The sequence below is a fragment of the Buteo buteo genome, chromosome 5 (genome assembly GCF_964188355.1).
Source record: "Buteo buteo chromosome 5, bButBut1.hap1.1, whole genome shotgun sequence".
NCBI classification, from domain to species: domain Eukaryota; kingdom Metazoa; phylum Chordata; class Aves; order Accipitriformes; family Accipitridae; genus Buteo; species Buteo buteo.
In genome coordinates, this window is record NC_134175.1 from 37707383 (window position 1) to 37735223 (window position 27841).

Consider the following 27841-nt stretch of genomic DNA (forward strand, 5'->3'; position numbering starts at 1 on the left):
AACTCAGTAAAAATAAGGAAGAAAAACAATCCTTTGGTTTGATACATTGAAAGCAACATTAAATACGTTTCTACAGTCAACCTACCATTCCTTCATAGACTTCCCAAACTCTCATAGGACTCCAAACAGCTGACTTGGTGCATATAGAGGGGTCCTAAGAATTAGTGCACCAGTAAATATGTGTATGACCAAATTTAAGTATTTTTTAGTGTTGTGAAATAATTAATGATTTGGTAACAGCAAAAAGTACTGTGAGTACTTTAAGGCTGCTGGTAAAAGAAGTGCTTTTGATGGTCAATAGCTGAGAATTGTACTGGTGAGGCATCAGAAGGAACAAGATTCATTTCACTGTGTCTTAGGCACGCTGACTTCACAAAGTTATTGGGAAAAGGCAGCAGATTAATTTCTGTCCAGCTTAAAGTACAGTAAGTATGTGCAGAAAGTCAGATGAGTGAAGGGCCTATTTTAAGGCACTCAGCTCACAGATGCACTAAAATTATGTCTGGTCTGTAAAAACTAGAAGAAGGGGCAGGTTTTGTAGTTCTTGTTTAGTTCTTTCATTTTCATAAATGAAAGTTCTATTCCAGAACAGCAAAAGGGCGGGGGGGGGGGGTAGAATGGGACCCTAATCTTTCCACTTATCAAAACTTGCTGCCTGGAAAAATATGGTCAAACTTTAAGCTAAACTAAGATGCGTTCAAATGTTTTCCAAGTAATTTTCTTGTACAGTAAAGAGTATCTCTGCCTCTATGCCAAATTTTTATGCAGAGTTCAGTGTGGGTTTTCATCCTTCGGAAAAGGTAAGAGAGGTTAAAAATCACAGCCTTGACTTTTTTAATGTATCTATTTTAGTTCTTCATATCAGATCACGACAGTATTACAAAAGAAAACCTCACATCTATTCTCATTTCCTTTATTTTCCTTAGTATGTGGTAATCTATTGCCTAAAATTTTCAAGTTCAGTAATTACAAGAGTCCAAACTGGTGCAGAGCTTCTCCCAAAGCTGCCTTCAAAACAGTGCACAGAAATGCTATATACATAAACTCCACCACCTAGAAAGACAAGTAACCTCTTGCTGTCTTCATTTACTAGCACCTTTCCAGTGGTGAGGCTTACAAAGAAAGCCGTTCTTTTTTTATGCAGTAGTTCTTCAAAGAATTTAGAAACACAGGCCTGGGTGGGCCTCCAGCCCCCTGCTAGTGCTAGGAACATTTTTTTTTTAAATAATCTTTGTAACCTGCATCTCAAAAGAGGGATTCTTGTTAATGCTGCCCCACACTGCACTCCATTATGCGTCTAATGCTGTACTAGTACCAAGAGAAGAAGAATGAAGACAGAAGGGAAAAGGAAGCAAAGCTGAAAGTTTGGTGGAAATGAGTTTTCCTCTATCACAAACCAACAGCTGAAGTTAACTGCTTATTTCACTGGGGGGTTGGGGGAGTGTGGAACAAAACCAAAACAACCCTATTGCTTATAAGCACAACAGGAATATCTACCAGCATATTTCCCAGCTTAACAAAATATAAGCCCTCCTCTTCCTGTTTCCAGATTTCTCTTTCCAGATTACCCCCAACCCAACTGAGATCACGAAGGAACTCCTCCCTTACCTTATATCATCTGACTTGTGGTAGTGGCCAGCAACCTCATCCTAAGAGCAGGATCTGCTACGCTAAGCAATGTGCAAATGCAGAGTATAGAGATGGGCCCTGTCTGCAGAATTCGCAACCTAAATAACTTCTCCTAGTCTTCCACAGATGACTGAATTTCCTTCCTCATTTTCTAATTCCAAAGACCCTGCCCCAACACCAAACAGACAATTCTGCCAAAACCAAAATATCAGGAAAGTTAGCAAGAAGAAAAACTACCCTGGCAACTAAGAGACCACAGTGCAGCAGAACAGATCTCCTTGCATTAGAAGTGTTTTAATGGTATGTGTCATACTTTTATGCTACATCATAAGGACAGAGATGGTGCCTTGCCTCCAGAATTCACCAAACATGTTGACACCATGCTGTTGACCTGACAATTCATTTCAAGCCAATCTAGTATCACACAAATCACAAGTCTTCAATTATGTAACATTTTGGAAGTTATCTTCCACTACTTCCATGACATTTTCACAACTGTCCAAGAGCACAAATTGGGTTTCTGAATACAAAAATGAATGAGACAAGACTTGAGAACTGTTAGAGTCAGCAGACCTCACTACTCAGTGACAGAGCAACCAAATTCATTAGCAGAACTGATATAGCCTGGTTACTTACAGATTACTGGTACATTATTACTGGAAGAGCCTCTTTCTTCCTCTGTGGCTCCCCAAACCAGTATTTTGTCCTTTCTGTGGAGTATTCACAGTTTCATGCTATGGCCCCAGCTCCCTCCCATATTAATTACTCTTCCTGGTTTAATATCCCTGGATACTTTCCACCTCCGAAAGTCCACACTACAAAATATCTGTTCTACTCCACATTCCTCTTCTAGTTGAGGAAGAGAACCTGCAGACTAGGCAACACATGATATTGCTGATGTGACATGATTAGCCTGCTGGCTGGTACTCTCAGCTGCCAGGCCAGCCAAAGAGGGGAAAAAAGGCCAAACTATTCATTCCTTTCATTTTCACCTCTTCCCAGCATCAACTTCCATAAAATTCTTTTAAATCATAATGCTGAAATCACTGCTTCTCCATCAAAGCTGACTGATACTACCGCCCAATGAGTTAAAGAGGTATCAGAGCAGTAGATTAACAGAAAGACAACAATCATAAGCTTTGATCTCTTGGCAAACAAGGCTAGCCAAGGTTACTGTCCCATGTTATTAGCACCTAAAGAGCTTTCCAGAGAGGCATTCCTTCCAGGGGGAAAAAAAATAAATCAGTAACATATAACAAAACCACAGCCATTATCTTTTCTTTTTTTAGACGCTTTGATAATATCGCTAGCTATAAAGTACAGGACAAGGGATGTTCTGCTGCTTGCAAGAAAACAAATTTGCATGGTGTTTCCTGCATGTCTGCTTTTGGAGTAAATGACTAACTGCTCTATTGCTTCTGAAGACTGGCCAGTATTGCAATTCAGAACAAGTATCCTGAATGTAATTAGTAACTAGGTCAGACTTTATAACTGAAAATGTGAGCTTAGACTAAGTGAAAGATTTCTTCCAGTCATTTAATAAGAACCTGAAAGCTGGCCCTTTGCCAAAGAACAAGTGTAAAATCAGATTGCTATTTGATAGACTCTCAGTAAGACATATCACAGCTTCTTATGACTGATACTCAGAAGGCTAGGCAGAATGAAAGACACTTTGCTTGCCTTCTAAGAATTTGTTTTCACTTGTTTTAACTGAGTCATAAATTCCCATGCCCCTCTTCAGTACTAGCAACTCAGTTACCATACTGAGCCTAAATATGCTGTAGAAGTAACAAGAAGATCTATGAAATAATATTCCACGAACTAAATGTTTATTGCTTGATGGAAGCAATACTCTCTAAAAATGTGGTCAACTAGTTCAAAAGAAACAGAAAGGCCTAATCCTTATTTTATTTTGATTTGCAAAGTAATTCTGTATCCTTTCCGGTCTTGACCAAGACTTCTCATAATCTCTGCAAAACGGTAAAAATTATTTTATTGGGGTGTTGTGAAGTTTAGAGTTTGTAAAGAATAGAACAAGTAATTGCACTCAGCTTCTGTAGAGGGATTTTGATATTCAGTGTTTACATTGTATGCCCAGAAAAGGTGGTTTTGATAGTCTCTCTTAGGTACTGCATAAGTAGTTAATCATGTGATTTTAGCAAACATGGTTCTGAAGAAGACAAAAGCAAATTTAAAAATATTTTATTAATCAAACAAATTAATAAAATGTAAAAAAACCCCAGCCAGTGTTATACTTTATAAATTGGCCTTAAAAGACATTCAAAACAATGGACTGACCACATTTTTCTTATTTACAGTTCAGAAAAATATCTTCTGGTGACACAAATGCTCTAAAGCTCTGGAAAGATCACTTACTCCCTGCCATCTGCATTTGAGAAACCCTTTCAAAGTCTGCATGAACTCAGTCAGGATAGGATGTAAGACGGGAGAGAGCAGGTCGCTGTGTAGGGAGGTAGGGGCAAAAAGCAATTGCCATTTCCTATACCAGAGCCATTGTTCAGTATAAAGTGCAGATATTCCAAAATATTTTTAACTACAGCTCATGATTTTTTTCTTTTTTATAATCTTAATACCATTTTGCACAGTATGTTTATACATTTGCAATAATGAAAGAACAGCTTTTACAGGGATGAATCTGGTTGTAACAAAAAAACATCTGTGAAGGTGTCATTAGTGTCTCTCCAGATCTGTAATCAAATTTGAGTATCTCTTTCTAGGCAGTATTTGACTACTTTGGATTGCTCTGTGTAGACAGTACTCCATTTTGGTTACCAATGTTTACTATTATCAGTTATCTACCACAGGTGTCAGTGTACAGCTTTCATGGATTCTTCTGCTCTGTGTTAGCAGTTACCTGCAGTGTATGAAATGGGGATACAACTGATTCATTCATCCTGTTAGCACCAGCAGTATCTACAGTAACCATACTAGTTAAAAGTCTAAAAAAATCAGAAATCCCAGCATATGAAACAGCAAAATGTATAATAGAAAGGGGCAGAGACTGTTTAGCTGCTGCTGACCTGACAGGATAGAGAACCTGTAGTACAGAGATGACCCTAATCACTGATTTGGGTATAGTGTGGCAAAATCAGCACACTTGGCTTTGCTGTGTGCTTTAGATTCTGTTGTGTATTTCAAACTATTACTTTGTGACTCCCTGGCCTAAATTTTTTTCCCATAAGCCTTTGTGGGTTTTTTTCTCTGTTTTTTTAATAGGAAAAAAGCATGAAAATAGAGACTTTTTCCCTTCTGTAACAATAACACTATGGAGTTACCTCCACTAAAGATTCAGCATTACATGGTAACCTCACTGTGACATTTCTGTCTTCCTTCCCAGGCAATGTAACAAGAATTTTAGATGCCAGTGCAGATTCTCATTAAATTTAGTAGGTTTAGCTGAAAGCAATACCAAGGATAAGCTAGATTCAGTGTGCTAAAGAAAAAAAAAAAAAAAAAAGGAGATGCTTTAATGCTATCATTACTTCACAAATACTTCAGATTATTTCAATCTTCTGTTCTAGTTTTGAAAAGTCGGATGACATTTATACCAACTGGAAATGTCTCTTGGACTTCTGCTCTCATTCAAGAAAATAAAGATGGATATTCTGTCTTCCCATTAGCATCCTGTTCTGTGCCCCATCTCACAGAGAGATCTCTTTCAAAACTTTGCTTGTATAGTCACCATATATCGCCCAGTCACATCATGTCCAGCTGCAAACAGAAGAAACAGATTTGGAAGAAGCAGCATTGAATTCAAGTTATTTCTTACATGTGTTTAGCGCTCAGAAAACAAAAAAAAATCAGAAATTCTTATCATGTAACAAAAATGGACTGCACAAAACTTAATACTAAGCTGCTATAAAGTACAAAAACAAACCTAAAAATCTCATCTTCACATAATTGTATGTGCAATTTATAGATTTAAAAAAGTATAGTCCAAAAGTAGAAATCTGCCTGCTATTGAAGCTTCTTTAAAACTGTCTACACCATCAGCTTAAGCCTTGGAGACAGATTTGTAATGACTCAGCCTGTAAAAAATGGCTACAATATTTATTAAAAACCCTCTTGAAATCCTTGAATTTCAGTAAGCCTATATAGAGAAGGTTAACTGAGAAGATTAAAACATGTTGTTTAAAATTATTTTTAGTTTTCAACCCACATAAATAGCTGTTCTAGATCTACAAGCTTTGTTAAATGCTATTATAGTAAATTATAACAATCTGCTATCAAATGAGCAGCCTCACTGGCTCCTTCGAAACACACTAGAGGACACGTTTAACCTATGTAAACACCTGTGTTACTACATAACAGTATTTGCCATCATTAAATTACACACCTGGTTATGTTTTACAATAGCAAATAAGTAATTCCGTGTGGCTCTTTTCTAACTCAATTCCTTAGGTGTTTTCTAAGCCATGCACTCTAACCTACTGCTTTAAGAAGCACTCTCTCTCTCACTGCACCCTTCAGTTACAGTTTAATTCTAAAGCCACATCAGGTCTTTACAGTACTCACCAAGTCATCAACATCACCACCTTCATCTGTGGGAGGCAGAGTTTCATTTTTCTTTTCTTTCGGAGCCAAGAACTGAAAATACAAATGTATTTATATGATACTGACAAAACTCAGACCCTTAATATTAAATTAACAGAATGTCTCCTTTGTATATCAAAACAAATCCACCTATAATTAAAAATTATGAAGGAAGTTTGTTCTGGTTTTCACCCTGAAAAGTAATCTTAAACTACAGGAAATTTCGTAAGACTTGCTTTTAAAGGATTTTACGGTGAAGTGTGTTGAAAAACAAACAAAAGGATATGGTTCTTCAGACAACATATGGTTAAGCTGTAGAACACCCTCTAATAAGGATGCTGCAAATATTAGCCCCTAGTCTCACAGGGAGATGAGGAAAGTTCATAGAAAAGAAATCCTTCGAAGCCTACTAAGTCCACAGAAACAACCTCAAGCACAGAAAGTACTTGAGACATCAGTTGCTGGAGCCTGGGACTGTACACTTTTCCCTACCCATCTGTTATTGTCCACTGTCAAACATGGGATTCTGGGCTAGATGGAAATTTTGTTCATTACAGTATGGCCATGTTTATGTTCTTAAAAAAAGATAATTTTTAAAGTAATATTGTGTGTAGATACAAAATGCTAAAGGACAGCAAATTGCTCCCCCCGGTATGAATATGTACGTAAGCTGACCAATGGCTTGTTTAGCAAATTTCTTAAGTATGATATTCTAGTTCTGTGTGGAACTTAGAAGTTTCCCATTTAATTCAATTAACATTTAACAAATGAACAAAGACATGAATTTAAAAAAAGCCTTCAAACATGCAAGATGGTTAGAATGCCAGTCTTTAAAAATAGAAAATTCATTATGTAAAATTCTATTGCCATAGCTGCTGATACAACTTACCATATGCCCTTCACTTAAAGCATGGCATCCATAAACAGAAGATAAAGGTAAGTTGCTCAGATACTATAACAACTGAAATCAAACATACAGACAATATCGGGAGTACAACCCCCTCTGAATGATTTTTCTTTTAGCCTAACATAGTGAAAAAAACAATTTAGCTAGAAAGGTAGAAAAAAAAATACAAATACTTGACTCTTACTTAAAAAGTATCCAGTTGTCTACAAGTTTTAGTTAGTCTCTTTACAAATATCCTTACTATAAAATCATAAATTTTCTTTTTCTTATTAAAATGTACCAGAACAAGTATACAGGGCCAGGAACAACCCTGCCCCAGATAAAAAGATGGCTGTGAAAACTGAGGAGGAAGAAAAGCCACATTCCATAACTTTGAGTTCCATCATCCTTAATTCAGAAACAACTTCGCTGTAACTCTACATGATGAAAGAGAACAGCTAGTTAGAAAAATAACCACATTAAACAGGCTATAAATACCTGCTTAGAGTTTATGTAACTCTTTTGTGCAAACAGCTGGCTCTTGAAAGCAAGCTACTGTTTACCTGAGGACTTCAACTGTAACAGCCAAGGAGGTTGTGTAAAAGGCCATGGGATCCCTACCAGAGCGCTACCAATCTCTGAGACAATACACATGTACTGTAAAAAGCTTAAATATTATTTTACATAAATAAAGTGTTCTGATCCTTCTCTAGAACAATAGTGACAGCTTTAGACAAGGAGTAAAACACTAAGAAGTTACCTGCTGCATCCCATTTGTGCAAAGTACCAGCTATCCACTAGGATGAAAAGCAAATACATTGGTTTTGGTTAACACCAAACACAGAGGATGTAGACAACCTCTGCCCAGTTGTCTCAATACCCAAAGGTCAGACCTTTCCTACATCCTAATCGGCAACATCCAAGAGGAATGTAGAAAGCTTACTCCACAGACAACACTCAAATTTTAACATTCTGAATTCAACTTATACAGATTTTGTAGCTGTGAAAAAAAAAAGAGAAGGTGACAGGGCCAGAAGGAATTAGAATTTCAAGATGCCATACGTCTGTGTAACTTTTCTTTCTGGAAAAGTTCTCAATTTAGTAGTAATATAAAGCACAAACTATGAAAATAAAAACTAATGACATTGTCAGCTCTGAAAGGCTTTTTGTGCCAGATCAAATTTCATTTTACACAGTTAATTAAGAGTCAAATGGTATTTCTAAAAGTAGCACATTTTTCAAAGTTTTCAAAATTAGCTTTCCCACACGAAATTAGGTAAAGAAAGCTAAAAGCTAAAGAAATGTATGACGAAGATTTGCAAAAAATTGAAACTGAAGTTTCCATCAAATGCTGAACAAAGTTGTTGTTTTTCCAAAATCCGTTTTACATTTATGCAAAAGCAAATTACATATAATAGTTGTGCTGAAATCCATTATCTTCCCCAAAGCAACCAGAAAAAGAACTTGACACTTCTGCTCTTTTAACCTATCATCATCATGCTCTAAAATGAGTACCTCCGCTATTACAGAAAAAAAACCCCTACCTAGAATCATTTTTCTCAGTGATAAGAAAATATGCATGGATAACCTAGCTCATCCAAAAAGAAATTTTTTACATGTTACCTTTCTAATAATTGGCCTTGTAAGTTTTCCTTTCTCCTTCAAACAGCAACCCTCTAAACCTGAAATCTTATATCCAAAACAGTCCTGAAACTGCTATCAGCTAGCAATCTGCACGTAAGAGAAAAGGCTTTTGTGTCACATAGGACCACACTGACAGCCATTCTCTTGACCTACATGCTTGCATGTGATCTATTACACAGGTGAAGAAAACTTGCATCTTACTCTATTGTGTGATATTTTAAAAGATCCAATATAACCCTTTAGAGAAGTGTATCACCTTCAGTATATAAAACAAATGAACCATTTTTGCAATCTACTATAGACCTAGGAAAATGCTGGCTTTGTATCACACAGGAAAACTGTGGTAGGGTTTAAGTGGACCAAGGAGGATTAGATTTTAGGTCAGTCCCATAACCTCAAGATAAAATTTTCTATTCCTGCAGATCTTACTCCAAGAATAAGCAGTCTTCCAGTTTCTCAAGTAAAAAGTTATATGAACCTTCAACAGACAACAGCAAGTCAGGGTTCTGGGTTTGGGTCTGGAGAGCATGGGGAGAGGTGGTTATCTAGTGAATAAGTGGGATTGCCAACTGCCTAGTTAGCAAAAAGATGCAACCCATTTATTCTGAAAGTTAACTGCCATGTTAGAGAACTCTGTTTGCAGAGCTGATTTCATGCAATCTTATTCCCCTATTTTAAAGGGAAGTTATGGCCATGGTAGGACCTTCAATCAATCACAAAAGAATTTCCTGTATTGCAACACCTGGCTGACTGTAGGATGACGTTAAACAGAAAAGTAATTTTGAAGTCAGCCTACAAATGCTTTGATCCAGCTTAGCTTGGCAGCTGTAAATCTAGTCCTTGGTACTCCATAATTTCTGCTGCATTCCTATGCAGGCACAGTATTTTTTAGCCACCACAAGCTCACAGTTAAGACAACAGTATGCTGTAAGGTCTTCGTGGCTAGTAGAGATTTCCTTTAGGAATAGTGGCTATTTCACACAGCATTAGTACATTTTGAGCATCAATGGTAATTTCAAGCTAGAAAGCAAAGTTCTCAAGAAAAACATTGTCTTTGGAAGTTTCCAAGTAAATTCATAGCATTTGGAATATATAACAAAAACTGATACTCTTTAAAACCACCACTGGGGAAAAAAGTTGCTCTATACAATTATGTATGATGAGAAACAGCCAGTAGATCCTTCCTGTCTAAAAAAACCATCATATTGTGTCATTTGTACCCTGCACATGTACTTAGCTTTCTGGACTCTTAGTTTGTTAGCTTTTCATTTTCATGACATTTCTGTGCCTTCTTCACCTTGAGGTAAATTGTTACAGATGAAAAAAGCAGTTTCTAAAATACAACCTTTTAGCCACTCATTAATTCACTCATGGAGAACCTACTTCCATCCCCTTCTGGTTATTGCTAATGTAAGGCCTGCAAGTTGCAAAAATCAATGTGGCATCTTTTAGAAAAGCTGCTTCTCTGCAAAGTACTTGGTGATTTTAGCTACGGGTTTACCTTCAGGGGTCTGTAATACAAGGACCTTCTTTCTCCTAAACTATTTAAAATCATGGCTAGCAGCCTGATACAAGAATGCCCATTCTACCCTCTCCACACCAATACAATTTTTGACAGCAACTCTGAATTCTGCTTGCTTTCAAACAGAAGGCACCATTCTGCCTGTTAGAATTCACTACTTTGTAACTGTGACATCCTCCTTTCATCACTGCAGTTACTGAAGTGATATATTTCTGTAGAAATAATACCTGCTAATACTCCAAAACTTTCATTTCCAAAAGGATCTAATATGATCACCAATAATACTACCAGCATCGTCTATGATGTGCATGAATCCACAAGAACTGCGTAAAGTAGAAAATACTGATATTGTCTCATATATGGTGAAAACTAGCCATAATAACTTTATATTGCTAAAGTTCACAACACCTTTAGACAAAAAAGTATCCTAATTTTTGAACTTGTGTGCTAACAATGAGAAAACAGTTCTTTCTATGAAGTTCAAATAGTCATCCTGCATATATAAATAGTCTATAGCTGTTCCACTACACTGAGTTCCTGAAGCTCCTATTCTTTGTAGAGGACATTTGCAGGTAACAATGTCAATACATGCTACTTTCTGAAGACCAATTAAAGAAAAATGCTGTGGTACATGCTAGCAAATTATTTTTGTTCTGAACTGAGGCAATTTCAGTTGTGTGGCAAAAGAACACTCTTATTCCTTCATATGGATCCTATTTCATTCACCTAAAGATTTACCCACATAAGAAAGTATCTTCTGTTCCACAACAAGGACTCTATATAAATAGATTCTCATTAAAAAAACGTTACCTTTTCAGCCTCTTCACTAGTCACTGAACTTTCCTCTGTTTCATCTTTAGTGATCAAAGAAATTCTGTCTGAAAAAAATAAGACATATAAAAATATCATTAGAAGGCTTCCCAAAAATGCACTTAATGTTAGAAATGAAAAAAGTCTTCCAAATTCCAACTTCGGAATGTGTCATCATCACCAGCAAAAATAAAAAAATATTGCTCAAAGGAAAATGTGACTTGCATAAATGAGTCAACTATGATATAAACTATGATATAAAAATAAATTAATGAGCATATTCATAAGCTTGTGGAAGTATCCATTTAGGAAACTGCTAATATTATGACAATCAAACTAATGAGAGACTGAAATCACAGATCACAGATGAAATGCTGAAAATCTATTAGAAATTACACTTTTAGTCATTCACAGCACGCTCTTAAGTCCTTAGGAAAATTAACTCCTAACGTACAAAACACTTATGCTGTGACTACCTGCAGTCTGACTACCAAAGTGCTGGTCCTGCCCCTGCTTTGCTCCTTGATTGTGCCAGCACCACCATTCTGTACAGTGACACCCCTGCCCACGACACCCCCTCCCCAGAAAAAAATCTCGATTACTTTTTACCCCAATAGTTTTTCCAGTCTAGCTCATCACTTGGCTACACAAATGCTTGTGCCTGAATAAAGAAGCTGTGGGTGTGAGGGCAAAGAACAGTAGATTCATAAAGGTTTCAGAAGCAGCACAAGTGTAATGCCACATTAATGTGCCCATAGAACTACATGGCAGGTTTTCATGAGAAGTGAACTTGTCAAACAAATCTGCCTTGCTCCTGAGCCACTAACTCATTAACTCACACCCATCCTCTTTTGGTGATTGCAGTCACTCATGACAAGGCCCAACGCATGCCACATTTGACAGAAAAGAGGGGATGGATCATGTGACAAGAAGCAGGGAAAACAGGACTTCTGCTTTTGATAGCAGCAAGTGAAAAGCAATTTCAGCTACCTAGTGAGAGCAACTAGATTATGCATAAAGCACCATGATTTTATCATCTTCTCACAAGAAGATAATCTTTTTTGTATGAAAATATCAACCCTGTTTTTATTTGTAATTTTTTTTTTCTCAAAAATATACTCCAGTTTGTCAAAAACTCTGGCTTGTACAAACTAAAAATTATTCTAGCCTGGCTTTGGAAGATCCAAGTTTCCTACTTTCAAAGTCTGATGGTTTCTTTTTTCAAATTTCTTCAGAGAACGTCCCCTATGATACTACTGAAAATAATATTCTTTCAGTGTTGTCTTGTGCTGTTTGGGTTGCTAAACAAATTCCCATCTTATATTTTGAAACAGTTGGATGAAGTAGACATTACAGAGTGTCTGGAGTTCATAATTTTGAAAGGTGCTATACAAAAGCATATAATTGCATTTTATAGCATGCAGCCTTAAGAGATACAGCTGGACATTTAACAGATTTTTTTAGCATTGGTTCCAATTAAAAACAAGAGTATGACGTAAAAGATTTTTTTTAGTCCACCATGTTTTGTATTTGTGAAAATGTTCCTTTATTTATCACTTGCGTAGTCTCTGAATGTCTTTCAGAATTGCACTGCCTTGTATCTCAGTTTAATCATAGGTAGGTGTCATATTACCACATATTCTGTCCTTCAGGTTGCTTAAATACAAAATGATCCGTGACATATTTCAATGCTATCTGTGCCTTTTTTGAAGCTTAATTTGGAAGAATCTTTTTATATCTCTGCTGCATGAGTTTTTTCCATTTATTTTGAAATTCAGCTGAACTTGTATCTTCTTCTCCCGACCCTGTAACATTTAATTTGTCTCTCTTCTTCCACAATTAATTTACCATTTCAACAAGACTTGGCAAGGCATTATGAATATTGCTGATATGAAACTATTAGTGCAAAAAAGGAAGCTGCAATGTGAAAGTTTTTTTAATTTTTTTAAACAGGCTGCAGGAATGAACCATATCAAAATGCTGCTCTGGGGTAAGTGTACCATTGCTAACTAAGTTTTCTCTTACATAATGGATAATACAACTAGAAATATATTTTTTTTTTTGAATGCCATCATACCTTGTATCAGGATCTCCCAGAAATCAGTTAAGGCTTTGTCTTCCACCTTTGATTTCAGGGCCTGCAGAAAATCATTAAAGCACTGCACCTTGAACAGCTGAAAAAAATAACAGCAATGATAAACAAGAAATATTAAAAATACTAAAGAGCACTGCCAACTTAATTCTTCATTAAGTCATGTAACATGGCGAACACAAAAGTCACTACAGATTTGGGGTTTTATCTCTACTAAAACCAAGAGTTCTAAGGAAAGGTGAGCCACAAAAACTGCCTTTCAAAAAGCTAGAAAGACTTTCTTGTAACTAGCTTTACTGAAGAAGAAATTTGTAGGATTGCTTATATTTCTTTTACAAGCATCAGGTCATAGGCCTTCTGTTTTTATGTTTAAAAGAAAACAAAAAAACCAGCAAATAAGACCAGAGAAGCTAGTCACCATTCCAGTAAGAATTCCAGTAAAGAAACATAAAATGCAAATATATTTCTAAACTTTCAAACAGCATAACAGATTTTAATCTACAAATCAATTCTTTTTGCTATAGTAATAAATTCTCAAGTTTCTAATACAGCAAACAGTCCCATCATGTCTTTAATTTGAAAGAGATGAGAGTTTTCACATATTAACAATTACCTTCATGGCCTCCTCTCTGAAAACTCTGATACAGCTGATCCCTTTCATGTAATACTGTGAACTTTTATTTTCCAGGAACTGATCAATGCGGTTTATCAGCTGCTGACTCACTGAAAGACAAGGAGAAATAAATAAATCAAAGAATGCACATTTTCAAGGCAAAAAAAAAAAAAATTTCCTTTACATCTTTCCCTTTCTATTCCACAGGCATCTAAAGAGTTAATCATACCTACACCACCTGAAGCTATTCAAGTTGATAACTGTTATCTAAGCTACTGACAATTACTTCAGCCTTTCTGGAAAAGCTAGATATACTATGAAGAAACCTAAGCATAGCCAAGGCAAAAGACTTTCCCTGAAAGCCAAGAAAAAAAGCACTGGCCTAGCTTGCTTGATAGAAAGTAAAACCAGAACATTTGGGATCCTAAAGCTGAGGGAGGTTATGTTCTACAGTGCAAGCATACCCCCCCTAAGCATCCCTTGAAATACATGCATATTTCAATAAAAGCATTAAATTTACAATGAAGGTGTAATAATGCCAAAACAACATCTGTAGGGTGATTGCAGTTAAAAGACTACCTTGTTGTTGTTGACATTACAGTATATCTTGTCTCTGTACAGGTAGTTTGATGATTTTTCATCTGGGCAATGCTGTTTATGATTATGGAGATAAGTGTTATAAACTGTGCATGCCTGACAGAGAAAAGCAGAAGCAAACAATGAGACTTGTACCAACAAGAAGGGGAACACCAGTTTCATCCTCACTGTTGAGCTCCTAAAAGGTAGGTAGCTATAAAACACTGCAAACATGACAAGTGGAAAACGTCACCAAGAGCTCTGCAAGCCCAACTAAATTCTGCTGGATTTTAGTACTTTATTTTCTTCATGTTTAATTACAGGTGAGGAACTGTCCGATTTTACCATCTGGCAGACACCTCAGCCTGGGAAAAGACAAGTGTGAGGAGGATACAGTAGTGATCTATAAACTCAGAAGCATTGTGAAAAGGATGGAGTGATAGTCCACTACCTCTCTCAAAACAAGAGCAAAGAGTTGTGTTAAGAGCAAATGAAAAAAGAAGTACCTCTTCAAACAGAACCAGTTAACCTCTTTACCACAGGCTGCTGTGGGATGATAGAAGTTTGAACAGCTTAAAAATATGCTTGAACAAATTCTTAGAATTCTTAAAAGAGAAACTCTATCAAGGGAGATTAAAGATGATGTTGCCATTGAGGAAGAAAATGCAGGAAAACATTCTGGGCAAGTCACAGCATCTGCCTGTCCTGTTAAAGACAGGTTACTGGATTAGCAGAACCTTTAGTCTGACCTATAGCCCTTCTTATATTCAGATGTTACGGGCATAGATGTCACTGCAAGTATTTCAGCCACAGAAACAACATGGAAAATCATCTGCCAGAGTGATGGAAGAGACAAGGAGAAACAAACACACCAAGAAGCAGACATGTTTAACTACTGTATTCCACTCTGCTCACTGTAAGCATAAGCAGTGCTAACTGTTATATTTATGTTCTATAAAAGGCCTAATTGAACTGAATCTGAGGGACAGCATCTCTGAAGAGTGAAATGAGACATGTCTGATATTCTCCCACTAGCTTTTGACTCTACGGAGTTTCTAGAAAAGGAGGTGTGTAATGGTTCTGTCCAACAGTACCTATCACACAAGAAAATGTGCTGAAGTGCCTACTGCTCCAGAAGTGATCAGCTCACTCTATTTTACCAGTAGCTGACAAACTAAATTTAAGTCTCACTACTTAAGCTCTCCAAGTTAAGTCAGTCCATTTTTTTTCATGGTTAACGATTTTCTCATTAAATGTTCTAATTTCTTACGAATTGCACTAATAAAAGCAAGTCCTGCTGGTGTTTTCAGTGGTGGTGGTGTTTTTTTTCAAACACTGCCTTTTCATTGATGTGTTAAATTAAAACCCCAGGCACTACGAGGGTGCAATAAAAGTCTTTATTGTCAGAATGATTCCAGCATACTGTTTGAAATTATCAGACACTCTACTTCTTTTGCATTTAATTTTTTTTAAAATCCCTTTCCATTTGATTGCACTGGCAGGCATCAGAAGAAAAGACTTTTTCTTGCTACTGACTGTGAGCTGCCTCCTTTTGAAATCTGTTGTAGGGAACCAAAAAAACTCTTCAACTTTTTACTAGGCACTGAAAGACCATAATATATGCAAGAAACAGGTTACATGGCAACAATATTTTAAGTCAGATTCTTCTAACATCTTGAAACAGCTTGGCTAAAGTTGGGTCTGTCCATTGGGTCTCCCTTAAATGATAGGCCAATGATTGATGAATCTAAAATAGATAAAATTCTTGTGTTTTGATTAGACTACAAATTACTTCAGGGGGCCAAAGACAATACCAGAGATGGTAGATAAGGATTATAACTGGAAGTTCTCCAAAGTGGATTCTGCTCCTTTACACTTGTAGGTCTGAGAACTTTGTTTATTTCCTGCTGTCCATTACCTGTCTTTCCATTAGTATGAATCTTTGGTTTTGGGTGCTGCAAAAAATAGATCTCCCTGGTTTTGGAGAAAGGCACCTTCTGCATAAAGATGTCTATTTAACTAAGCTGTGAATATTAGCATTAACTCTGATATGTCCCAGACAAATCTCAGGCACTGCGGTTTTGAAGAGCAGGTCCTGGAGTTACAAACTGACAGGCTACTACTGTGTAACAACAGCTTTTTTTCTTCTCTCCCAACTTCCCTCATCCCACACACATATTTAAGGAAGTGAACTAACAAACTTCAACATTTTGCATAAACCGGAATTCCAGCATGTTCTGCAGAACATCCCAAGAAATTTTAATCTTCTGCTTTCTCCTTTTACTGTACCTGAATGGTTAGATAACAAAATATAGTGATTAAAGGCTGGAGAACAGGCCAAAAAAAAAAAAAAATCTCTGAAGAGAAGATCTTTTAGTTTTAACAGAATTTAACCCCTTCCCCACTGGCATTCAGATACATTCCCTACTCTAAAATACATTCACCAGTGCCGTTATTTCTTGTGAAATATGCCATGAACAATTATATTAACTTGTTATCTCTGAATAGTTACAGTACAAAAGCGTAGTTATATTTTCATGTTTGTTCAGTTCAGTCCTTATTCTGGATTACTAGGCCAACAAGATTACAGCATAATAGTAGCTAAAACTGTATTATAGTCCAAGTTCAATTCCTTGGGGTTTTTTTTAACCCTTAAAAAAATTAATCAGATTAAAAAAAATAGTTCCTTCTGTAGACAGAAGAATCCTGCTATTATCAATCTTTTGATTTATCACTGATGGTGGTAATGATTTGTATTCATGGACAGTGCTTAAAGAGTCACTGACAAATCTGTTAAACCACGTCATAATTAATTTTAAACTACTGCTCTGCAGGTATGATCTTTTTGTAACTGAAAAGAAGAAAGATTTTAAACTGAAAAGTGTCCTAATTTTTAGGGATTTCCTTCATTTTTAAGCCAAGAAATAAGAATTTGAAGATCAAGACTGCTGAACTGCTGCAGTGTCATATGAGGTGCTGTTCAATTTTAAAATGGTCCCTCCAAATGGCCTGTGGGTATGGATCAGAATGATTTAGGCTGGATGTCTGAAGGACATATGGCCCAAATCCCTGCTCAAACCAGGGTCACTGTGGATTAGGTGGCTCACTGCTCCATGGACTTGAGTTCTGAGTAGCTCCAAAGATGGAGAGTCTCCAAGTTCTCTGGGCCCCTCTTTCTGTGTTTGACTACCACCATTGTGATTTTTATTATTTTTTTTCCCCATAACATCTAATTCAAATTCTGTTTGTTGCAACTCAGAGCTTTGCGTCTCACCCGATCGCTATGCCCTTCAAAGACAAATCTGGCTTCATCTTCTCTGTGAAGCAGACGTACAGAAAACTTCAAAGTGATTTTATATACTCAAGTATTTGGTTTGCAAATACTCTCCTAATGCCTGAATCATTTTCATCAAACCAGCCATTGCATTTGGCCTACCTAGCAGTAAAGCGTGAACAGTCTCCGAAATACACAAAAACATCCAGTAAGATAAAAAAGCAGATGAACTGCAAAGACATATGCTAACAAAAACTGAAAGTAAATACCAGTTTTTTAAAAAACTATCTTAGGTCTAAAAAGGTAGTTAACTATACACATTTCTACAGAAAATCTTGCAATAAAATATCATTCTTGTTGCAACTGTCTAATGAATTCCCGCTGCAAATCTCCTATACACAATTCTTTTATGCATACAAAGCATCCAGTGCAAAACCAGTGTTTTACATTTTACTTAAGAAGCTATCTACAAGCCATGGGAAAAGTGTGACACCTCAGGCACAATGGAATATTTGCTGAAATCTATACATGCAATTACTGACTCTTTTAACTTTATTTTTCTAGAAATGCCTAGGAATAAAAATATTAACATACTTGCTATAAATATAAAAACAAGAGTTTGGTACAATTTGTCTATGGACATTTTTTCTTATGACCATAAACTACAGTTGTCATTGCAGATTTCTCTCTTTGCTGACAATCAATAAAATAAAAAAAAAAGCTCTTTCAACTACAGGACTTCAGACATCATGTTCTCGGATAGAAGTCCTGTAAGATGCAACGAAATCCAGCCTATAAACTCGCCCAGAAAATTTAAAACCAAAGAAAACACTATGCATGTGTCAATATCTTTTTTTACTCCCCATTAAGACATCCTATCTTCTACAGAAGCCTATGAAAATACAACACAGCATATCAGACACCTTCTGCTCTCCAGAAATGCAGACATGGATGGAAACCTGTAAATAGTCCAACAGAATGAACTTGTAGTCATGTGGCTACTCCTTTGGCATTACAAACATGGCAAGCACTCAGTGCCTTTGAGAATCTTCTTTGCAGCCACAGCAATGAAGAAACTCATTATATACCCTTGGGAGTAACAATTAGATTCTACTCAGGCAAACTAATCTATTTTATTTGCATTCATTGACAAAAATGTCAGAAGCTGTTATCAGAAGACTGTTCTTCATGATGACTGTGCACTTGTAACCTGCTCAAAATAAGACCTGCATAAAACGACATCTCCCTGGCTGTGAATGCAAATAAGAAAGTAAAGATATCTGGTGGGGAAACACAATAATAGTTACATGAGCAATCAACATTAACCAGTAAGCTCACACCATCACACAAAACTCATCGCATAAGCCATAAGTGGGTCTCTACTGTAGTAAACTACACAGATGTCAATTAAAACCAAAGTTGATTACTGTTTCAGAAATTGAGCTGCTAGTCTCAGAAAACCTATCCCTAAGACCCTTGCCAATTTGAAACTCTTAGATTTTCTAAAAATATGTATTTATACATTAGTGACCCGGTTCTCAGAGTGAATGTGTCATTTCTCTGCTCTGGTCCACTGTGGGATGCAGTGTCAGACACAGGGTGTCTAACTTGCATTTAGGCTTCTCCTACAAACAGCACAAACCCTGATCATCAAATCCGAGTGAGGCCACTGCAGGAGATGCATTGGTACTCATTTTCAATGATAAATATACAATTAGGACTTCCTACAAGCTGTTGGCGGGGGGGGGGCGGGGGGGAATTCACCTTGCCATACTTTGGTATTGATAACTTTACAATTTTGGTGAGAGACTTGCTGTGGACTGAAGGGGATGTGTGCCATTAACCTGCAGCTTAATTAAAAAGCCACTGTACTGTCAGTATTTAAAGTACAACTCTTCCTACTGCTGCAACTTCTCTATCTACCAAAAAAACCCACCCCCAATCAAACAGTTGAAAGGTCTTTCTCCTCCCTGTGGAGGGACTCTGTTGCTATTTTGTTTTAAAATGAGAATGTCGGCTCTATTCAGTTTGGAAGAGTACACTCGATGCTCTTTTTATACAAGAAAGAAGCAAAACAGAATGCAACCTAGTAGTTCTCCTGTCTGTATCCTCACACATAAAATGTAATTTTTTTTTTCCGCCAATAAACTATTTGAATACCATAGATTATCGTTTCCTGCAAAGACTTTTTACATTTCACATGTTCTAGCAGAGGAGAAAAAAAAAGTTTCATCATTAAATATGATATAAAATTATACTAAAAAAACCCCTTAGAACCACTGAAGAGTTTTAAGGTAGAATTTACTATTTACATAACCAGAATGCAATACAGCAAGCCATTAAAAACATGCCTGTAATGTTTTATGTATTAAGCTACCTAAAAGGCTCTAAAGCAGAAAAAGGATTATGTAGAAGAAAAAAGTAATATGCAGAGCATGCTTTTATTTATAGTGGCTTCTATCTCTCCTTTAAATGGGTGACTGCGCTACATTCTGTCTAACTACCCCTTATAATTACAGAGCAAATCACACAAAAAATAAAAGCAGATTGCTGAAAATTTCAGAAGCCATCCAAACATGTACTGCAGTTATCTCCAGCACAGCTACCAAGTGGACATATTTAAGCACTCTTTAGTTAAACCGTCTTCAAGGGTAATCACTATACTTATTTGTGCCTTAAAGCTTTCCTACATGATAAAATTAATTACCGTAACGAAGTAGTCAACGGTTTCACAGTTTCTTTATTCTAATATATTGTACAGTGCTTTTTTACTGCATCTTAATATAGCTGAGATTTGAGAACACAATTCCAAATAGTTTTTCAATAAACAATTTCTTCTGCATCTAACACAAAATCCATGTAAAAAGCTGGCTAGGTGGCTTATAGAGTTGGAAATTCTGGAGAGAAATAGCTAAGTAGGCTTTAACAGACTGTATCACAAATCAATATACCACTCAACACCCTCCTTGAACTATGTCTAAAAGGACCAATAGCCATGTTGAAATACCTAGCACCTCACCTCAGCATCTCTGCAAATCTTTTCTTTGAAAAGAAATGTTACATTAGCGGCTATTCGGCAGATGAGGTTTATCTTGCCACAACCTTCAAATCACCTTTTAAAAGAAAAAAGGACCCCATCCATCTTGTGCATTCTTTTTAAGATACCTTTGGATTACATATATCTCTGTAGAGCTATTCTAGTAGGGAAATACCATACAAATAAATGATAATTCCATTGCATTTTCAGACTTATGGCGTGCAAGACAGTGGCTGACCTGTGCTTTGTATTCTTCCTCGCCTCTGCATCAAAACCCTGTTTTGCTGTACGCTGAGAATAGATTCAGTGCACAAAGAGCCTCATCTCATCTTTAAGAGTCACATACTACCTGCTCTTTACACCCTAAATTCACCTTTCTTTTGCTTACAACAAGCAGTAAGAAATGTTCTTTGCATGACTTAAATCTCAGGCATCAGATTCTTATTTCTTCATGGAACAGAGTAAGTAGACAGCAGAAGACAAGCTTCTCGCCATGTGCATCCAACACAGAAAGATCCCGTGAAGCTAGATGAAAGCTGATACCCAGTTTGAATGACGCAGTCAGTACCAAGGGATCTTCTGTTAAAAACACCTGAGGAGTTGCTCAGATGCGTCAATGTAGCTGTCTAGTGCCATCTTACACAAACATGGATATCTGAGACTTTCAAATGGGGAAGGCAAATATTAACACGGGAATTGAGTGACACCTTTCTTTGCTGAGTGGCACTAGAAGCTAAGCAGTAAACTCCAGAGCATCTCATATAGCACTAGAAACTTATGTTTAGACAAACGGATTGCATTTACTGAACCCTGAAGATGCTAGTAAATATAATTAAGATAGATGAAACTCATTTACCGTTTTTGAAGTCAGCGTTTTTCTGCCTCACCAGAATTCGGAAATCTTCTGCTGGGTTAACGCTGCCAACCTACAAAAGGTCCCAAAATGATACCATCATCTGCCAATATCCATCTCTTTCTTCTTAAAAGGCAACAAGAATCTTTAAATTTCTGTTTATTTGAATATGGAAACAGAAGCTCTACACTTCTCTGCATGCAGATTCATAAAATGCAAGTCTTGCAATGTGTGTTAACGTGCAGTACTCCTAGCAAAGGTTAGTTATGACATGAGCAAGATGAACTTACTATGCTGCACTGTTAAGCCAACCGTGTTCTCTGGGGTTTAGAGGTCAGAAGCACAGTAATTCAGGTTATCTGCTAGTTCAGCTTTGAGACTTTCTGTAGCACAGACCTCTCACTAATCTTGACAGACGCTTAATGAGGAATGGGAGCTCCCAGGCATGTGGGTACAGAATCATTGGCTTGCCACTCCAATAGGAAGCTCAAAATTAAAAGCTTGCACTCAATTCATCTACCCTTTCTGGTCCAGTCTGATATCTTAAAGCTGAAGCTCTAAATAGGCATACAGGTGCAGAAACCTTACAAAGGAACTAAAACCAGGTCAAATATAAATAAACACTTACTGAAAAATGGATGCAGTAAGTTTAGAAAAAAAAAATTACATTGCTTAAAATTTCCTTTCAGGAATCAAAATTCTCCTAAGTTTATTTGAAATTTTTATGCTTTGCTGTCAAAATAGTTCACAGATCTTTCAATAAGCTTGCTTGGTGTCTTCATGTTTCTTTTAAATCTGGCAATGTCACTTTTCAGGAAATATCAGAAATTTATGTTAGCAGTACAGAATATTTAAGTCTTTTTAGATTTAAAATCTTTTTTAAATCTCAATTGTTCATTTTAAAAACCAACCTTAAAGAATAGCACATTTGAAAACAAGTGAAGTTATCTCAATATTAAATCACTTTTTTTCCTGTAATATGAAAAATCAAATAAAGGAAAGCGCACAGTTATGATACAGGCTTCATCTACCCATGTACACAACATCTGGAATTAAGTTAGACCTAGAAGCAAGATTAAGACAAATTTGTGATTCAGAACCTCAACTAATGCAGAGAACAGTCTCTAAAAATCACAGCAATACCCTTGATTAAATATACAGAGGCAACTTCTATGTTGCAGATGATATGAAAGGGAGCAAGAACAAAATTCAACCACTGAACCCCAGTTCTGAGACTCTGTTTTCTTCAGATCCTCAGGCTTGCCCTTTAGAGTTCTAGACATTGGGGGAGAATTTTGTCCTAAAATATAGAAGACTGATGGAAACTTGTGCTAACATACGCCTAAGGGCAGAGAAAGTTGTCTTTACAATCTCTAGCAGAGAGTCTCAAATCTACAAGTAGACAGTATTTCAGCCATTTTCAGCTACAAACCCTTCTTTTATCAGGAATTCTGTATATTCACTATAATACACTCAGAGAAATTTATCTTCCCCTTTAATAATCAGATTTGTAAAAATATGCTTACAGAGGTGACATTGCCTTCAGCAAGCTTTATGATGCTAAAGCTACCTTCCTCATCTTCAATTTTTGGTTTCTTAGGGTTGGGTCCATCTTCACTGCTGCAAATGAGAAGGAAAAAAAATTAATATAAACACTTAAACTGTCCTGCCTACTAAACAGGGAGTCAGTAAATTAATGAAATACACACCAAACACTGAACAAAAATTCATTATATAACTGCTCCAAAATTAACACTAAACCATGCCTCATTTTTCCCCACAGGCTGCACAATGCAGACAGTAGAAACAGAGATCAAACTTAATCTTAGCATAAAACAAGGGCACCGCTTGTTGAAGATGCGAGATTATTCATGCTTATATACATACCTTCTCCACCTTTCTAAATACATATCTTCAGTCACTTTACTTGGAACCTGTATATTGAGTTAACCTTGATAATCTACAGTGTATGATTTACTGATTTACAGTGTATTACATAACATTTGCTATTCTCACCAGATTCATTCAAAATATGAAGTGGGAATGAAAAGTTAACATTTAAGAGAGAAATTCATTTACTCTTCAAAAATTATCTGCTAGTTTCTGTCTTGGAATTGATAGCTACTACAAACCTGTTTACACAGTGGCTTTTGAGTTTAGTGACCCATATTCTCCACCACTTACACCAGTCAAAACCTGCTAGACAAACCCCAATTAAGCACGTAAGAACTCTTTTACAACATTTTAAGCTACACCTCAAAATGCTTTCAAAAGATTATTTGTTATTTTTAAAAAAGGTAATTCTGATTTTAGGCTACTTTCTAACTTTGTCCTCACATGTAACATATACCAAGGTGTACATTCAAACTAGGAACTTAATTGTAACATCTAATGTGCAAACTTTAGAGCACATCTTGGCAACAGAGGAAAATCCAGGTAATCACAAAATGGGAAAAAAATCAGACGCTGTGTTCTGTGTCACTTAATGTGACAGGCTACTGACACAGAAGAATTGATTTCAGTTTAAGAATGACTGAAAGCTACTCAGCGATCTAAACGGCAGTATTTGCTTTCAAGGAATCCCAAAACAAAGTAGGAAGTTTTTCTTAAAAATTCTACTACTGCAGTGAAAAGAAGAAACTGCTTGACAATGTAGGGACAAAGCCAGAGATCCTGGACTAGGTGCCACTTTGCATTCTACAAGGTTAGAACTGATTTTAAAAAACTGCACTGCACGTTACAGAAGCAATCAACTGTTAGAAAGAACTTGTACAGTCTTCCTTTTTACTTTCTATAGCACACTCCTCCCCTACTTTACAATCAGCGTTTATCCCACTTTGTTTCAGTAGTCTTCTCTGTCCTTTACTTAATTTTGTCACTACTGAAATGAAATCCCATCTCAGCAACTCCTGTCATCCAACATAACCTTACTTATCACTCTAGGAGAAACGATGACTTTAGTTATGCCTCAGGACAAGGATAGGATACCTTGCTTCATTCTCAACTCTGCTGACCTTCTGGCTGACCTTAAACAAGTTGCTTGACAGCCAATATGCCTGGCCGTAAAATGGAGAAAGTGACAGTTATCTAAAACCAGTGAGTTTAGAATTTCTACGTGAATCAAAATTCTTGCATATTGATGTGGTTTGATGAAAGGTGCAAAGAACAATGAAAATTCTCTTTTAGAATATTTTTCTCCAAAGGTGTTTTGCAATCAGTTGCAATGTCTTGAAATCTCTTTCCTCCTGCATTATTTTTACTGATTCAAAATGCTTTGAGATTAGAGGAAGGAGGAGAACATAAATGATGATGCTGCATTTAACTGCCTAGGACCAAATCTATAGCTGTCATTAACCAGAAGAGTTTGTTAGAGTACTGCAGAAACTAATGAATCAATACCCATTTCTACCACCCAAGGATCTGACATTTAGAATCTGTTACTTGTAATGCACTGATTAGCAGTATTTTTAAACTGTAAAACATTCAACTACTATTTGAGAAAAATTAATAAAATAGAAGATTAATTTAAAACACCCACTTCTACATTTATATAGAAGCCTCTCACATACTGCAAAGCTGGATGAGGTAACAGCCTCTCCAAAACCAACCTAAGAAGGAAAAAGTAAAATGCTTTCTATTTTACTGGATTTTTTAAACTACACAGAGCTTAGCAAAAGCAAAACAAACAAATGCTGCATATTAAAATCTGTATTAAGATGTCATGTCTACATTTATGCTGCCTTAGTAGACATTAATCTGGTCAATATGATAATAGGAGACACAAATCAGTTTTAGAAAACAAAAATAATGGTTAAGAGAGCTTCTAGCTAACTTTTTCAAAACAGTTTAGCACAAATTACCTAGATCTGATAATTTTTAAAAGTTGAATATTATTTGTTGTTTAACATTTTTCTTAGTCATTGTTGCAGTGATGTACTTTTCTTTATCAAGTGATTTCATTATACCACTCAGCTTTTACCCAAACACAGAATAAAACCATACAGTTAACGCATCTGTTGTAGTAATGATAATACTACTGTTCTCATTCAATACTACAGCAATACCATTTTTTTGCAATTTTTAAAAATCCTATTACGATTCATTCTTCTTTGCATAGTTGAGTCTGTATCCTTTTGCCTCCTTTACAGATTTTTTTTAAATCATTTTAATGCCCTACACCAATTTCTATCTCAATTATTTTTATAGCTGCTTTCATCACCCCTCTAAAGGAAACCAGTTTTCAAACAAAATAGCTTTCCTTCTTGCTTGTCAACTTGATGCCTTTGGAGCAATATGTTTTTAAGCAACTACCAGTAATGGGTCACTTTCTTGTTTAAATTCTCTCCCTAGCTTGTTTGAAGCCAAGTTTTGATTTTTATTTTTTTTAACTGATTCTATCACTTTTTAAAATACACATATAAATGTATGTATATGCAACACAGAGAAACTGGGGCACAGAGCAAGGACAAGAGAATTTAATCAGTATGAATTCACAGACACACCAAGGCAAGACAGGCACACACAGCAATGAACAAAATAAAAAGCAAGGTGTTTCCCAGTCTGTATATAGAAATGTGGTCACTATTCCAGAGCAGTAATGTTAGAAGTCCCATCTCATGTCTTCCCAAAGATAACACACTGAGGAGGCTCTAGCCAACTCAAGGTAAAGGATATATAACAGCTCACCTAAGCAAGGCCTCAAAATGCCTCAAAGACATTATTCCTTGCACTGAAAGGACTAAGCTAAAAATGACAAAAGGGAGGGAGAAGGAGCTGAAAACTCTCCAACATCCTAGGGGACCCACTAGTTATATTGTAGGCATTCAATAAATTAAGCTCTAAAAAGCAGATTTTTGTTTGAGCAAATTGATTTGGCTGGTGTGACAGTACCAATGCAGTAGCAATTAAGCATTTATTCTTCATATTTGCAGCACAACTAAAGTAAACACAATATATGTAGTAACATAAAAAAATAATTCTATCTTAAAAACTGTTCAGACAACAGATGTTCCAGGAAGAGTCCATAACAGTCTGATTTTTCGAGACATCCACATTTATTGCACAGCAGATAATAATGAAGCTGCTTTTCTTTTGGTTTGGTATTCAAAATGAAAGCTACAGAACAACATAAATTGAGCATGCTGAGAAGGAACACTCATCTTTACAGCTAATTTAAAGCTCTGCAGCATTTTTTATACTAAATTAGACCTTCTGTTATTCTTATTTGAACTATTTTCTAACTACCAGTAGGACAAACTGTTTGACCAGGAGACAGTAAGTAATGCAACAGGTTGCCCAGTGAGCATGTGCAGTCTCCATCCCTGGATGTTTTCAAGACCAGACTGGTTGAAGCCCTGAGTTACCTGTTTAGATCTCAGAGATGACCCTGGTTTGAGCAGCAGGTTAAACAAGAAACCTGCTGAGGTCCCTTCCAGCCTGATGGATTCTGTGATTCTGTGACTACAAATACAGACATAAGGAAGCTACAGACTGGTTCTGGTGTAGCTTGCCCCATAATAGTAAGACCACCACTACTCAACAAAATACCCCAGACATACTGTGGTACCACAATACTCTCCACCCATCATTATTTTTTCAGTGTGTAACTCATTGATCTTATGTTCAAAAGACTCTAAGCCTGCTTCATCCAGCAAAAACAATTTGAAGTGTAAAAAAAGTTTCAGAAAAATTCATAATACATATCCAACTTACTTGTCTTTGAAGATGTCTTGAGCAGTCTTCTCTTCTTTTTTCTTGCCAACTTCCTTTAGGGGGAAAAGTGCTTTTACTTTTTCAAGAGGAGCCTGACACCTTTCTTTAACCACACAGGGCATCTCCAGCATCTCTAGAAGGTGCTGTTCAATTGGCGGCAATGGTTCATTGGGGTGAAAAGCCTTATGCTGCAAACACTGCAAGAAACAATTTAAACTAAAAGTTTTTCTTTGCTCATGTGCCTTTAATATAATGCCTGTATGTCTAACATCATATGGTACACGCAAAATATCTTCCATATTAAGAAACTACCATCATATTGTTGACAAATATTCCAGCTCACAAGAGGATTGAAAGTCACATGGTCAGCTGTTTAAGGAGATTAATAATGATATTAAACAAGAATACTGATGCAGATGAGTGTTCCCACACTCACTGGAATGAGTTCTATGAAAATTATTAGGAAAAACCCAGGAATAAAACACTCATCTGCATCTATTCAGCTTTTTAACTTCACTTTACCTTTAAAATGCAGTTCTATTATAAAAGTCACATGGAAGAGACTTCTATACATTCCAAAATTAGGCAACGAGATATATATCCCAACCATGTATTCCAGTTATTGTCACAGTTTATTGT

General features: G+C 36.4%; 1 protein-coding gene across 4 annotated transcripts in view; it reads right to left on the reverse strand.

Moving 5' to 3' along the window:
• Positions 1-3815: 3815 nt before the first annotated feature.
• Positions 3816-27841, reverse strand: part of XRCC5 (X-ray repair cross complementing 5) — a 56530-nt gene continuing 32504 nt past the window's right edge. For 3 of the 4 annotated variants that reach the window (XM_075028703.1, XM_075028705.1, XM_075028706.1), the window contains 8 exons: positions 27203-27399; positions 23017-23110; positions 21494-21563; positions 13751-13860; positions 13123-13219; positions 11046-11113; positions 6166-6237; positions 3816-5361 (listed from right to left, as the gene is read on the reverse strand). In XM_075028703.1, the coding sequence (XP_074884804.1) occupies positions 5347-5361; positions 6166-6237; positions 11046-11113; positions 13123-13219; positions 13751-13860; positions 21494-21563; positions 23017-23110; positions 27203-27399 (723 nt within the window). In that variant the 3' untranslated portion in view covers positions 3816-5346. Of the gene's footprint in view, positions 5362-6165; positions 6238-11045; positions 11114-13122; positions 13220-13750; positions 13861-14329; positions 14444-21493; positions 21564-23016; positions 23111-27202; positions 27400-27841 lie in introns of those variants that run through there. The other variant, XR_012650501.1, reaches the window with a different exon arrangement.